Genomic DNA, 15,574 nt, shown 5'->3' on the forward strand with positions numbered 1-15,574 from the left:
ATACTCAAGAGAATAAAAATGTATTGAATCATTTTGTAAAGATTCAACGCGTTCCGCTGATCTGACATTTTCAGAAAGGCTCTTCTAGAATCTTGGGGCTGCTACTGAAGAATCCCTAAGGCCAAAATCGGGAAAGTTATCAGCCCCTTGTCAGTGGAAGCACATCAGTTGAGAAAAGGAGGGGACCAAGTATCGAACCTTGTGGGACCCCACGTGAAACTGAGCAGGGGAGGAAGATGAGGAAATACTCAGGAATCACAGGAAACAGAAAGATTAGATTCGAGCGATTTAAATCCGCGCTTCATTCTAAAGGAGGAAGCGACGCACGTGTGACTGTGTGACTGCGACTGTGACACGCTCAGCAACCGTGGAACAGAATTAAAGCAAATTGAATTAAAGTTAGCCTAATTCTCCCATAATGAGGTGTCACCCTATTCATTCAGGTGGCTGAAGGTGGTGCTTTTGGTATTCGTGGTGTTTTTTCCCATCACTTAATTAGTTGGAATTGACCTTTTAAAAAGAAAGCCGTGTGGTGAGTCAACCACCAGGACTGTCACGCCGATGACATTTTTGTCGACTATATAATTGTATTTTTGTGTTCATGTTATGCCACTATCATCGGTGCATGACATTAAACTTGCAATAATACTTGTCCACCTGTTGTAGAAAAGCCATGATTGGCATTTGAACATTGGAATGTAAAAATCCAGGTTGGCACTGCAATTGCCTCCATCCAACTGATGGAAACTCACCTAATTCACCATCTATTTACTGCGGCATTTCGAATGTAGGTTTAAATTTTCCCTAAAATTTGGAAGGGAACATATGATTGATCAAATAATTGCGATGAAAAAATATTGTAATAATCGTGACGTCATCAATAATAGTAACCAGCTCTGGTGACGTATTAGTTACTGTCATTGATGACATCACAACCGAATGCTGTTCAATGGAACACGCTGCCCTGTATGTAATTTTGGCTGCTGATGTCCCCACTCTTCCGCCCTTAACTCCACCTCTTCCACATGGTTGTCTCTTCATCTTCTTCCACTTTGTATTCATCCTACGCCACACCCACCCCCACCCGCTCCAGAGCGACCCTCCTTTACATCTCATATTGTGCTCCATTCCGCCCTCCAGGATGAGCAGAGCGCCATGCTGGTGCTGAAGCGCCACCTGGTCCTGAAGCAGGTGGTGGACGACTACGCCGCCTCCATCCGGGGACTGGCCGACCGCGCCCACAGGATGCTGGCCGAGGATCACCCCGACGGGTCGGTGCTGCCTGCTGCGTGTGACTCAAATCCCGTACCATCACGATCGGACGTCTTTGCAATTTCTGGTTATCTGGTTAATTATGGTGGCGGTCTAACATTCAATTTGCTGGTTTTGGCTTGATGCTATTGATTCCAAACGAGGGGTAGTATCGAGATTATTGTCATATCAGGAGACAGGATGTCATGTGGGGATTCGGTTATCGTAACGTGATGGTAATATGGTCTTTAAGGAGCACTGCAGTAAATTAATGGAATTTTCTCAACTTCATCGACTGTTCTAGGTCTCATAATCTCTCCATTATACCCACACTACTACTGATTGTTTCAAGTTCAAGTTCAAGTTCAAGTTCAAGTTCAAGAGATTATTTGTCACATACATACACATACGGTCGTGCATATATGCAGTGAAATGTCATGACACCCGGTGATTACGCACAAGCTCTATCAGCGGTGCTCGCGCAGGCGGCCGCAATGGGCGGCGCCACAATCGCGATTCTGGGTTCTATAATTATATAATAGAATTCATTGTCTGTGTTGTATTAAATATACATCTAAATCCTCCTTGTGACAGAAAGTGATCATTGATCATGATCATCAGTGATCAACATCATTCATGTTTTTTCATGCAAACAAGACGAGATAATATAATAAGATAGTGTTTTATTATTCCCTTAATTAATGAGGTATCACAAGATGACTTTTGGTAGCTCAGTGAGGAACATGAAGTAATGTGAACACTAAAATCAGTGGTTCTCAAACTTTTTTTTTCGTAGTGTAAGATCTTTTTTCAGCTGAGTACCTCCTTCAATGACATTAGGAGAAAAGAACTTGAACATAAATGATGAACTGTATGTGCTTCGTATGTGTTTCTTTTTCAACATTATAAATTACCAATACTTTTTAACTTTTTTTTTTTTCGGATTATCCCCTGCAGTACCCTAATCTCAGAGGCAGTGCACTAAATGAACAAAATATATACATAAGAAAATTTTTAATAAGTGATAAAATAAGTAAAAAGAAAATATTCATAGCGTGTAAATCTCTTAAGGACCCACCAATAGTCATCCCCAATATATCATAAAATTATCGATATCCAGGTATTTGTCCACAAAATATTGTGATATTTGATTTTGACAATATAATAGTATTTTGTATTTTGAAAATGTGATGTATTATAGCCTGAGTATAAACTGCTCACACACAGTTTGACATTTTCTATTTCCTAACAACTTATTTGAACATGTATTTCCTTTCTTCTCCTTTCCTTTCTGCTTGTTTGTTTGTTTGTTTGTTTCTTTCTTTCTTTCTTTCTTTCTTTCTTTCCCTCCTTTTCTCCCTCCCTCCGTCCTGCAGCGAGGCCATCATCCGGCGGCAGGGCCAGGTGGACAAGCAGTACGCGGGGCTGAAGGAGCTGGCGGAGGAGCGCAGGAAGAAGCTGGACCACACCTTCCACCACTTCCTGCTGAGCCGGGAGGTGGAGGAGCTGGAGCACTGGATCGCAGCGCGGGACGTGGTGGCCTCGTCGCAGGAGATGGGCCAGGACCTGGACCACGTCACGGTGAGGCGCGATTTGGGATTAGAACCCTGTGGTTACGTAAAGGGAAGTTCCACCACAGAGCAACAATCACCGATTTAACAGATCATGGCAGAACTGGTTAAGTGTTGTGGCTGAGTCAAAGAAGGAGCACATTTGGAAGACAAAATCACATTTGCTCCACCTCCGTTACAGGGTACTTCAGGGGTTCTCAGCCTTTTTTGGCCCCATGTCCCCATTTTTTGATCCAAAAATCCTTGCAACAGCAGCAAATAGAGATTCAGACAAATGTTCTTCTATTTTTCCTTTTATTATTAATTATTATTATTGTTATTATTTTGGAACAGCACCTCTAATTTCATGCGCTACAGTTAAAATTTGGGCTGATAAGCAACAGACTGAGAATAGATACAAATCTTTTACTGTACTTTCAAAATTGACATTACTGGTCAAAGTGCAGATATTCACCATTGCAAATTAGGAAAGTGTTACATGTGAATTTGAGTATTAGTTACTTTTATTATATCATAGAGCATTTTCAAACCTATTTAACTAAATTTACTAAAATGATATGAATCACATATCAATATTTCAGCCTTGACCCTGTGTGAATATCAAGTGAACCCACATTGGTCTGTTATCTGTTATCTCAGTTTCACATTCATCCTACATGATAAAAACAAGAAAAACTATTGATAAATACAAAATAACTTTCCGAACAATAAAGTTAACTGAAAGAAAAATCAAGTACAAGTAAAGCAAAACGTTGACGTGTTGTCCTTGACATTCCACTGTCTCTTCTGTCCCAAACCGGCGCAGATCCTCAGGGACAAGTTCCGCGAGTTCGCCCGGGAGACGGGCATGGCAGGTCAGGAGCGCGTGGACCTGGTGAACCAGACGATAGACGAGCTGATCGAGGCGGGACACAGCGAGGCGGCCGCCATGGCCGAGTGGAAGGACGGCATCAATGAGAGCTGGGCCGACCTGCTGGAGCTGATCGACACCCGCAGCCAGCTGCTCACCGCCTCCTACGAGCTGCTCAAGTAAGAGCCGCCTCCTCCCCGTCAAAGCCCGGTAGTCGTTTTGCGGGGGTCTCGGTGATGGGGATAACACTGATCAATTAATTGGCTGGCTTTAATTACGGATTCACTTACGCACCTTGTTTTTACGGTTACTGTATAATTCCAATCCATAGTCCCGCAGATCAAGCCATTTTCCTTGAATATCCGTTATGTTTGTTATGGCTGTTATGTATCATTTAGACCTTATTAAAGAATATTATTCATTTAGACCACATTATCTGACAAATTGGGGGCATTTGTCGATACAAATACCCTGTTTTAGCTTTGAATTGAACCGATATCCAGCACTGGTTTATAGAACTGATACATCCCGAGTTATAATAGAGATAATGATGATGACAATATGACATAGGGAAAATGGGAGACTAACACAGAGGTTCCCAAACTTGGAGGTCCTTAGAGGTCCTTAAAGGAATTGCAGGTATTGCAATGCAATAAAACCTTGGGAGCCCCTTGACTAACATATAAACATTTTTTTTTTGTATTTTCCAGGTACTTTGACGACGGGAAGGAGTTGGTGTCTCAGATCCATGAGAAGCGGAAGGAGCTTCCCGACGACGTGGGGGAGGACTTCAGCAAAGCAGAGTCCTTCCATCGAATGCATGCTGCCTTCGAGAGAGACATCACCTCCTTGGGAAAACAGGTAGAGAGCGCCCGGGGAACCATTTTCAGGCAAACCTTCACAATTTGTATCAGGGGGAAGCAATAGAGTTTTACAATATTACGCCGTGGTTTACTCAACTGTTTGCACCCTTAATACTTTAAGCCTGGGTTTGCCTGCTCGAGATCCACATGGATGAAATGTACAAACAAGACGCCCGAAACCCCAGGATCAATGAAACTAAGCTGTGTGGGGAAGCTGACTCCAGTAGCCTTTTTGTCTCCTGCCCTTCAATTCTGCATCTTTCATTTACTCAGATTTAAAAGGTAATCCCATTATAGGAAATGCTAGCGCCAGACCACCCAGCCCCTCCAATGTTTTCCGTAGGAACGAGAAGCTGGAAAATGGGAAAAAAACGAAAAAAAATTCCAGTTAGAGCCACGTCCATCACCACCCCACTATTATCAACGGGAGCGATCAAGGCCAGAAGTCATCTTGTGATACCAAACCATTGACTTTCCGCCCTCTCCCAACCTCAGGTCCAGCAGTTTCAGGAGATGGCCACACGGCTTCACGCCCAGTATGCCGGGGACAAGGCACTGGCCATCCAGGCCACCGAGCGGGAGGTGCTGGAGGCCTGGAAGGGGCTGCTGGATGCCTGCGACGGCCGCAGGGCGCGACTGGTGGACACCGCCGAGAAGTTCCGCTTCTTCACCATGGTCAAGGACCTGATGGCCTGGATGGAGAGTATCATCCAGCAGATAGAGACCCAGGAGAAGCCAAGGTGGGTGAGAGGGAGGGGGGGCTGCACCGGTAATCTGGTATGGAGATTGGGTTCACACTGCATTTTGTCCAAGTGGAAAAGTCTCATGTCATATGGGTGTAATGTTATGACTGACTAAATCAATACCTAAATATAGATAATTTGACAATATTTTGGGGGCGTCTACAAAAAAAGTCATTAGTTATGTTTCTAGTATCACCACTAGAGCATCTTGAACAGTCTGTGAAGTTCAGAAAGCTGCATGACTTTACTGTGATGCAGCTTCCGCATTCTAAATATCTCCTACCTTCCAGGACAAAAACAAAACACCGGATGCTTTTCAGCAAAAAACACAGACACTTTATCTTAATCTTTCCTTCCTTCCCTTCAGGGACGTGTCGTCGGTGGAGCTCCTACAGAAATACCATCAGGGAATTCGCTCGGAGATTGAGACCAGAGAAGCCAAATTCACAGACTGCGTGGATCTGGGCCGGGCCCTGCTCTCCCGCAAGCACAGGGACTCTGCTGAGGTACTTTTACGGGGCCTTATTTTAACCCTTTCAAACTAATTGAAGTACTTCTCGGAGGACTGATTGTAGTTGTCTGGCACACAGGAAAGCAATGAAAATAGCCACAAAATAACTAATTCCCTTCACCGCGCTCATCGGGGAGACAACAAGGCATTAAAAGCTCAGAAGTGAAACAAAAGAACCGTAAATTGAGGTTTGGCCGAGGTCTAGATCTTAAGTCGTCACTCTCGGGGATCAGGGAGCCGGGCTCGGGACGGAGTTTGGAAATAACTCTCGCTTGCAACTCTGCCTCCGTCAGATCAAAGAGAAGCTGGTGCAGCTGATGGAGAAGAGGAAGGAGATGATGTTCAAGTGGGACGACAGATGGGATTGGCTGCGACTCCGTGAGTAACACCCGGGATCTGGGGGTCCGCTGCCATGCCGGGGGGCAAATCTGGAGTAAAGCAAAAGGCCTTTTTGAAAGTGCAGCTGGCTCTGCAGCTGTAAAGGTCGGGCTTGGATTTATTGTGCTGAAACACTCTCACACTCAATGTTATCACCGATCACCGATCTTTGGTTTGGCTTTCTCGGTCATCGAACATATAGTATGAGCACATTTTCAGAGGAGACAAACTTGTTTTCATCAGTTTGATGGAATATATCAATACATGTTTGGGGCAACAGACCGAAAATAGGCAATTACTTTTAAATCTTCGTTTTCCAGAGCGGGAGATAAAGAGATGTAGACCACTACTCATCCTTCATGAGTAATACAGCAGACAAACCATGTTTTCCAGACCAAATCCACTGAAAGACATTGAGTCGGGAGGTGGGAACTCCTCCCACTTCCCTTCCGTAGGCTATTTTAGGATTTTCTGTCACCTTCATTGATCAGTGCCTATTGGCCCTTGTGTGGTTTCTCTCTAGTGCTGGAGGTGTGCCAGTTTGCACGGGACGCCTCGGTGGCGGAGGCCTGGCTGATCGCCCAGGAGCCCTACGTGGCTAGCAGGGACCTGGGTCACACCGTGGATGAGGTGGAGAAGCTCATCAAGAGGCACGAGGCCTTCGAGAAGTCCACGGCCAGCTGGGAGGAGCGCTTCTCAGCACTGGAGCGCCTCACCACCGTACGTAGCAAGAATCAATAATGTGTAAAAAGTATCTAAGGCGATGTGATTACAATGCAGTAGGAATCATATTCTACTATCGATCTTTAAAATCCGGAAGGAATAAATACAAAAAACTCTTTATGTTGATGGCTGAATTTTGAACACAGAAATAACTAGCTGCAAGTAGGTTTAACCCCGACTCTGAAATATTAGTGGCCAAGTGAATGAGGATCCACACATACAATGATGTACACGTTACTGTGTTCCAGTTGGAGTTGTTGGACCTTCGGAAGCAGCAGCAGGAAATGGAACAATTCAGAAAAGAAGAGCTGCTGTCAGAGAAGGAGAGCAGGTAACAGACAGACAGACAGACATCTGGTCATCTAGACATCATCTAGTCATCTTGAAAAAACATTAAAACAATATTAGTTTAGATTATGGAGACTGAAAATGATTACAAGTTAAACTTATTATTCTGGATCCCAGAGACTAAATCTGATCAAATGGGGTCTGTGGCCTATGTGTGTGTGTATGTATGTGGCAAAAATAGATGTCAACCCTATGTTTAATAAAAATAAAAGATATCAAGGATCTATAGAATGTCTACAGACATTATCAAACCAAAAAGCTAGAATTGTTGTTCAAAGCCACTTATACGAGACTCTTGTGTAATTAATAGTTCACTTTGCAATTCACACATTTGGCATATTTTTTGGTTCAATCACCCACACATTAAATTAAAATACAAATACAGTTTGTATACGGGTTGCTGGAATTCAACCGGTTATGCAAATCTTGTTCCATGCACCCTTTTAACATTGAGGCCGGGCCTGGTGATTTGGGTTCCTTTTAAACCATATACTGTATGTACACACACACACAAAACACTGATCTTGTTCTGTCCTGTCCGTCCACCAGGAGAGAGGACACAGGCTTTGTAGAAGATTCCTCGCAGCTCTACACCGTAGAGGAGCAGACTCTGGTCAGTAACAATTCAACCCATCTGTCCGTCACCTTTGGCATTCCTCTGTCTAAGAATACCACCCTTTTATATACACATAGCTGGAAAGTCCTTGACCAGTCTAAGCAGGTTAAAACTGTCCAATGACTGCTAGTTTTAATTATGTGAAAACATAATGTTCTTGCATGCTCTCCCCAGTTGCTTATTTTAGTCTGTCATTTCTGCTAAATTGTCTGAATGTGGTTAAAACAGATTTACTTTATATACCCTCCAGCCTGGCTCGGGGGCGGAGCCCAGTTCAGAACTGCTTGAGGGCACGGTGGGGGACACCACGGTGCCCCTGATGTCGGAGATGAGGGAGAGCGGCTCCCTGGAGCTGGAGCCCTCGGTGTCGCTGCAGACCCCCAGGGAGCCGGAGCGAGCTGCCACCATGCCGCTGGAGCCCCTGCGTGCACAGGAGGTGCTTCAGAAGGGCGTGATGCGGCGGAAGCACGACACGGAGGGTTCAGGGAAGAAGGTCTCCGACAGGTAAGGGATCACCTCCATCACGGAGATAAACCACACAAGCACATGCCTGTGTATGTATTGTATATTATAAGTAGATACACACATATATACTTAAAAAGTGGTAACTGCTTGTTTGGGACTTGCTGCTCTTATCTCTTATCTCCAGGTCATGGAACACGTTGTACTGTGTGCTGAAGCCAGGGCAGCTCTTTGCGTATAAAGACGCCAAGAGCTTTTCTAACGGCAAGCCGCCTTGCGAGGATGCCCTTCCCCTGAACAACGGCAGCACCGAGACCCTCCCCAACTACAAGAAGAAACACGTCTTCAAATTGCGGTGAGCACCGGTGATAATATCTTTACTACAAGTAAACTATGCTTCCTTGGTGACATTAATTCAATTCAATAAACATGCTGCACAACAGATGGGAGACAACCCTTTCTGTTTCAGGGCTGAGTTCAGGATTTCTATGAGTAAGCTGATTTTCGACTCGACTAATTTTTGAATCTTTTTCGATGTCATCTAAAGGGGTGTTGTTTTTCTTTATTTTATCGTTAGTTACAGCACAACACAAGTCAGCGGTCACAAGGACCAGCTTCTCTCCAAATTGTATGTGACCCATCGCATTTACAGTAGGAGCCACTTGAAGGGGCCTCTTCTAGCCAGCTGACAGCCGAATTGCAACCAGCTTCCAGTCAACCACCAGGCGCCTCCCAGCCGGTTGCCATTCGGCTGGAATCCCCCCTCTTTCTCATGTGTCCTGACAGGGCATGTTTCATTTCGACTGTAAACACGCCCATTTATTCAATTGCAGTGTGTCACCATGAGATGGCACTAACTTCACAAAAACACAATCACATTCCAGAGAGAGATTTCAGATTTTCACCCCCAACCCAGACTGAGACCTGAGATATTGTCCTTTGAACCCTGACCAGAGCTCATCATTCAAGTTCAATTGTCTTAATGATTTATTTTAATCTATATGTTGCACAACTGTTTAATTTCCTAATCGGAGCTGTTTTTTTAATTTACATTTTTAAAATTACAAAGTTCAATAGCTTTGGAATGAGAGCACTCAAACTAGGTCTATGTAATTATACTTTGAAGTTTATTGCAAAATACTTGATAACAATGCAAGCATCATTACCAGTAATGAGATTCTTAGTCCCGGAGCCAACTCAACTTTACATAGTACGTACAATAAGGGTATAGTAGGGATTAAAATAGAACAGTACTTAAACAGTTAATTTTTAAACAAAATTTAAAAATCTAAAATTGAAAGTAGTGTAGCATAAGTAATATAAAAGTATTTACCTAAAAGAAAGATCAAATTAAATGTAGACAATGACAGTGAGTTAACTTGCTAGTGGACATCTTAAATAGCTGTGGGCCACAACAATACAGTGTCATAGTGAATGATAAGATAGACAGTGTTGTATCACAAACACTGCAATATACTAGTAAGAGGTAAGACAAAACAGGTATGCAATACTTGATAAATTAAAGTGACTAGTTTTAAAGTTTTTACTGGCCTCTTTAAGGGGTCAGGTGTGTGGATTTATTGGTTCAAGTCAAGTCTTCGGCCTTTAGATAAGACTTAACAGTATATGGGTCCTTCTGAACACTCAAAATTGTTTTGCTGTTGGTGCATTTTAAACTCTTTAAATTTTTTAATTTTTTTAAACATGTTTTATTTCATGGATTAGTTGCCAACTATTAAATCAATCGGCATATGCTAGTAAACTGGATTTTAACTCCCCCTCTACAGAGAGGAATTTTCACCTCTCAGTGAGAAAGGGGTGGATAGCTCCTTTAAGATGCGGAGATTTTCGTCGATGGGTCTGCGTTTGCATATGTATGGGTTAGGTGTTAGGGCTTCCAGAACTGTTGGGTGACACAATGATTGGCCATTGAGTGTAAACAAAGAGATGGCCCAAGGCTTTTCCTGCGGTCTGCTTCAGTCACTCAGAAAATGTGTACTTGTGGCAATTAGAGGTAGAGCTGGTGGTCTAGTGATCTAAAGGTTGCTGGTTCGATCCCAGGCTCCTCCTGCTAGCATGCTGTAGTGTCCTTGAGCAAGACACTTAACCCCTAATTCTCCTGATGGCTGCGTCCGTCGGTGTTTGAATAATTGTAAGTCGCTTTGGATAAAAGCATCTGCTAAATGTAATGTAATAAGTAATAATACACTGTAGGACAAAAACCCTACTGCAATTCTCAGACTTAGGTTCACCTCTCACACAATGAGTTGAAGACAACAAAGTGTCGAAGATAGCATGATTGTATTCATGAATTTATCAATGTGCAGAAATGTACATGATGCTTAACAGGCACCGGTAGCTCATCCTTTGATTTTCCTCTAACCCTGGTCTTAATTTGAGGTAGGGCTTAGGCCTTTATTTGTTTGTTTTCACCACACCCCCCTCATTTATTAGAGACCCGGTTTTTATTTCAGTAACTGTTTATATTTGAGGAAATATGGTAACTCAAATATATGAATTACATTATCTTCTAAACCTTACACTGCTTTTATGTACATTATCACCTCAGTGCTATTTGTTGTTGTTTTTATGTCATTCATTGTCTCAAAGTCATTCAATCCTCACAGAGGAATGTTTTTCAGAAAGTTTTGTGTTTATTTTATACACTCCTATTTTGTATATTACACACACACACGACCTCACAAAACGACGCAACGTGTTTTCAGACGTGAGGGGACTCCCCGGGGGGCACTAGGACCTGGGGGGGGGGGGTTTTGGCACGAGTGCCGTGTTGTGTTTACTCTGTAACTTTCACTTATTTCACCTCACCAGTCCACTGGAATTCGTTTCTGAACAAATTTGAGGCGAGAAATAATCAATCCAGTTGCTGAATCTTCACTCATATAAGATTTACAAGATATAGTTGAAAACTTTGTTCCCACCTTCTTAAAGCACAGTCTCGCTTGCTTGGCGAAAAAGTTCCTGCGGTGCGAAAATGCACGATATGGCGAGTTTTGCGATACATAAGTATTGAGATTAAATTTGTTGCAATATTTCATTTATTTTATGTAAATCAAAACACCTGTCACACACGGTTACGCAGTGTTTATTTTTTTTATTTAATTAAATACATCTACAAAAAAAGAACAAAAACAACTTTACGGTTTCAACCACTGCTCCCCTCTGTAGACAGATAAAGCATTGCAACTGCTTTTCCACAAATGCAGCCTGGTGGCATTCCATAATTACAGGCGAGGCCCGAGCAGGGGCCCGTCGCAGTCCTTGCATGGGTCAGCCACGCCCCAATCACGGATCTGCCTGGGCTTCGTCATGTTGCAGCTGCCCTCTCCAAGTTGCTTCTACCGTATCTCCTTCTATGAGGTGTTTGAGGTTATGCAAACTAAGTGGCAGGCGTTTCGACTGATCTGAAGAGAATGTGCTTCATTCGTGAACTAAATTCACTTCCACAAAACTGCTGCCGCCGGTTTGCCCTTCAAACCGACACTTTAACCCCTTTCACTGCACGTTTAAAAGTCGTTTAAGAGTCTCCAGTGAATTGATCGTCGGCACAGGTCTCCAGAAATGACACCTCAAAATAACTGGCCTTTGAGTGACCTTGCACTGCCTTTGTGTTTCTGTCATTTGTTGACAGCCATGATCATGACAGAGACAACACAAAGCGGTTCCATTAAAGTGACTGCTCTAACCAATGACTAATAACTTGGACTCTCTCTCATTTTCAGTCTCGGGGACGGCAGTGAATATCTTTTCCTGTGCAAAGATGAGGTGAGTTTAACCTGCCTATTGTTTCGATGTCGTCTCTGTATAAAACCGCTGAAATAAGCCGTCCAGTTTCTAACAACCGGCTGTAATTGAGGGCTATGTGGGTGCGTTTAAAGGCCCAATCGGCGACATTGGACAATAAGCGCCCACTAAAGGTAGCCACAGGAACTACACCAACTTCACCAAAAGAGACAATGAGAGGCTTGCAATGGCAGTTGTTTTGTCGCGGAATGTTCCGCCAAATCTCTGCAAACTGAAACAAAAGAAAACTAGTTTTGGAAATATAAACGGCATAGTTCAGGGGCGATTGACTGATCAATCTTGAGGAACATTACCTCCTAACGGCTACTGGACTGCCTGAGAGATGCCATGGGCCACACTACAACACTATTAAACCTGCTCCACATCTCGCCGGCGTCTGCCAGCGCCCGCCGAGCAGTCGGATTGCGTTGTGAGCAGGTCACACCACGCGCTCGTCGCTAAAGGGAGCGCGCTATGATTTTCCTCCGATCCGGGGCTTTGATCGGGGATCTCCAAAACCCTGTTGGCGAGGGCAAAAATCAGACCAGAGTCACGAAGTCTGAACTCACCATTAGAGAGCTTGAAATCTCAGCAGCCATTGACTGGCACTGATTAACCGCATTTGTGAATCTCCACCGCGTGACAAAATGAGCTAATTGAATATTACCGGTTGTACTTTTTAAACGAGTACAAGGTTTGGTCAATCCATATGCCCGTCTGTGAAGAATCCATTTGAAAGGCATTTTGTCTTATTGTAATTTGTAATTTTCAGGAGGAGCTCCAGCGCTGGACCCAGGCCATGAACACGGCACTTCAGCTGCCGGTGGTGGAGGAGCCAGCGGGACCCTCGGGGGCCAAAGCCCAGACCCTGCCCCCTCCCTCCTCCACCGCCACGCTCCCCGATCCCAGCGCCGCCAAAAAGGACAAGAAGAAGTTCTTTCAAAGTCCCTTTCCCAAGAAGAAGTGAGAAGTAATCAGGAGTAAGCCATTTCCAAGGAAACCTGGATAATTTATATACATGTCAGAAAGCCTTTGATCAATATAGATTTTTTTTACAATAATTTGTGAGAATTAGTATAGATGAGATATTGTAGTTTAGGTTAAAGCCATCACTATGTTGCCTGTATTTAAGCCAGTATATTATTGCAAAGGTCCACTTTTTTGTCTTTATAACAAATGCCAAACTCAAAGCATTACATAAAAGCACAGGAATGCTCTTTTACACACTCAACCAAAGAATGTTTGTAAAAAAAAAAAAGAAAAAAATTTGTCCTTTTAATTTTGTTGCAAACTTTGATTTTAGTCTGGCATGCTTTGACTTTGCTATGTATGATAAGTAGGCCTGCGACATTTTATTGCAACTCAAGAGTATATTAATCTGCCTTAATGGTTGTGAACTGTAATACTGTGCTGTTTGAATAAGTGTTAAATGCTGAGGGATGCAGTCTGGCTGGAGCAAGCTTTGTTGTTTTTTTTTGTTCTTTACAGACTTGGTAGTAAACAAACGAAGGTACAGAAGCAGGGATGACAACGCTCCATGCACTGTGAACGTAGCGCCGGCGGATTTTGACAGTTGAGACAAAAGAAGTTCTAATTCACTCATAAACGTACTAACACCGGAATAGAACATTGACTAAGGGCCCGTTATGGGTGTATTTTTCAAACTGAGCTGTTGCAATATTTATTTCCAAGAACTTGAAATATATCCAACACTTGCATATTACGCGCAACATTTTATATATCTGCAGTTGCATGTCGTCACATGTTTGATGGTACTATGATATGGTGCTATGGAAATATTAACTCTTCCAGCCAAGAACAATTTGACCTGCCTCGTTTGTTTGCAACTTCAGCTTGTACCTGCATGTGGGGGGGAGGGGGTATTTTATTGATTAACTTGTTTGACCGTGTACCTTTCAATAGTCACAAAACCTTTCAGAAGTGATGGAAACAAAGTTTAAAATTTCCCTATTCTGAACCTCTCCGTGATTAGGAGGCCATTCAGACTGATGATTCATTCAAAATGACTCGGTCATTCTTTTCCCTTCCAGGCACAGGTTTAATTAGCAGTAGAGAGAAGGGAATGTTTTGGGTTTTTTTTACTATGAATATTACAGGAGAGAATTTGATTAAAAAAAAAATGGGGCATGTATTTGAATTAGTATTAAGAGAATCTTGGAAATGTGAAGGAATTATTGATTATTTGGTTTATAATTCACAAGTGATACCAGGGAATATACAGAGCAGAATTAATCAATGTGGATTTGTGGCGTCTTATTGTCATTATGTTCAATGATATGTTTGTCGTGACACACACACACACACACACACACACACACACACACACACACACACACACACACACACACACACACACACACACACACACACACACACACACACACACACAGCTCTGGTCCTTAAATATGACATAACTGTGACCTCAACTACAGTAAATTAGGAAGACGAGCGACATAGAATGGGGAAAACTTTATGACTAAGTTTTTGAATAAATATTTTAGAACAGGGATCATGTCTCTAGCGTAATCTTTGTCAGCATCAGTCATTCATGCGTGATGCTCACAAATTCTACGGTTAAAAAAAAGCAAAAAAAAAAAAGCTAATTGGGTTTCACTTTTACAAACGAAGCTCTTGAGAATTGAGCGTCCTGAATCGCCGACTGTATCAGGAAGGCTTTTGAGTTTGGACACCGCCCGGCCTCTCACACCTCCACCCACCCTCCTCCTCCTCCTGGCCTCTCAGTTCAGTGATTTATATCTACGTTTTCTACTTTAGCTGTGTAAAGATACTAAATGTTACATTTTGAGAGAATAAACTCAGATAAAATATCCCGTGATCTGCTCTTGTCTGTATTCATTTGTGATGTACCCCACAAAAAGCAAATAGCAACGTGTGAACGTTTAAAAAGGTAGAAAAGGCAGCAAACAGAAGGTGGAAATTTTCGAAATGCTTTTGCTTTGCAACATAAAGAAAGAAGAAGGCAAGAAAGAGAAGTAAATAAGAGAAGTGAAGAAGGCCACGAAGCGCGGGTGAGAGTTGCACCAGCTTTGGCAAAAACTTCACGATAAACCTGGCTAAACGCAAAACAGAGTGCATATATAATACATGGGTAAAGCAAGCGGGTCTTGGGCGGCGCCAGAACTGGAGACTCTAACACAACAACCCCGACAAAAGCAGAAGCATCAGCTCAAGGAACGCGACAAATTAATTCAGGATACAGCTGCAAAGAAAGAAAAAAAAAGAACAAGACACAAAACATGGCTAGAAACTTTTGGGAAGCAAAAAAACAAAAACAAACAAACACCCTCAACACAAACAGCTGTGCATCAATAAAAACAGCTTGTTTAAAGACATTAAGGAGAAAGAATATCTGATCGCTATTGGCACACACTCAACTTCAGTCTTCTACCGGCAAAGAAAAAGTGGTATTGTG

The 15,574-nt window shown here is 42.9% G+C and overlaps 1 protein-coding gene across 1 annotated transcript in view; it reads left to right on the top strand.

Moving 5' to 3' along the window:
• The window catches only part of sptb (spectrin, beta, erythrocytic), a 61,743-nt gene extending 47,370 nt beyond the window's left edge, over positions 1–14,373 (top strand). Inside the window, exons 24-37 of the mRNA XM_080012504.1 lie at positions 1,141–1,271; positions 2,628–2,832; positions 3,628–3,851; positions 4,383–4,533; positions 5,031–5,275; positions 5,646–5,784; positions 6,083–6,167; positions 6,691–6,887; positions 7,139–7,221; positions 7,788–7,851; positions 8,105–8,358; positions 8,504–8,671; positions 12,060–12,102; positions 12,893–14,373. Of these exons, the coding sequence (XP_079868630.1) occupies positions 1,141–1,271; positions 2,628–2,832; positions 3,628–3,851; positions 4,383–4,533; positions 5,031–5,275; positions 5,646–5,784; positions 6,083–6,167; positions 6,691–6,887; positions 7,139–7,221; positions 7,788–7,851; positions 8,105–8,358; positions 8,504–8,671; positions 12,060–12,102; positions 12,893–13,087 (2,184 nt within the window). The 3' untranslated portion in view covers positions 13,088–14,373. The remainder of the gene's footprint in view (positions 1–1,140; positions 1,272–2,627; positions 2,833–3,627; positions 3,852–4,382; positions 4,534–5,030; positions 5,276–5,645; positions 5,785–6,082; positions 6,168–6,690; positions 6,888–7,138; positions 7,222–7,787; positions 7,852–8,104; positions 8,359–8,503; positions 8,672–12,059; positions 12,103–12,892) is intronic.
• The last annotated feature ends 1,201 nt before the right edge of the window (positions 14,374–15,574 follow it).

The sequence above is a fragment of the Zeus faber genome (genome assembly GCF_960531495.2).
Source record: "Zeus faber genome assembly, chromosome: 13".
In the NCBI taxonomy this organism is placed as follows: Eukaryota; Metazoa; Chordata; class Actinopteri; order Zeiformes; family Zeidae; genus Zeus; species Zeus faber.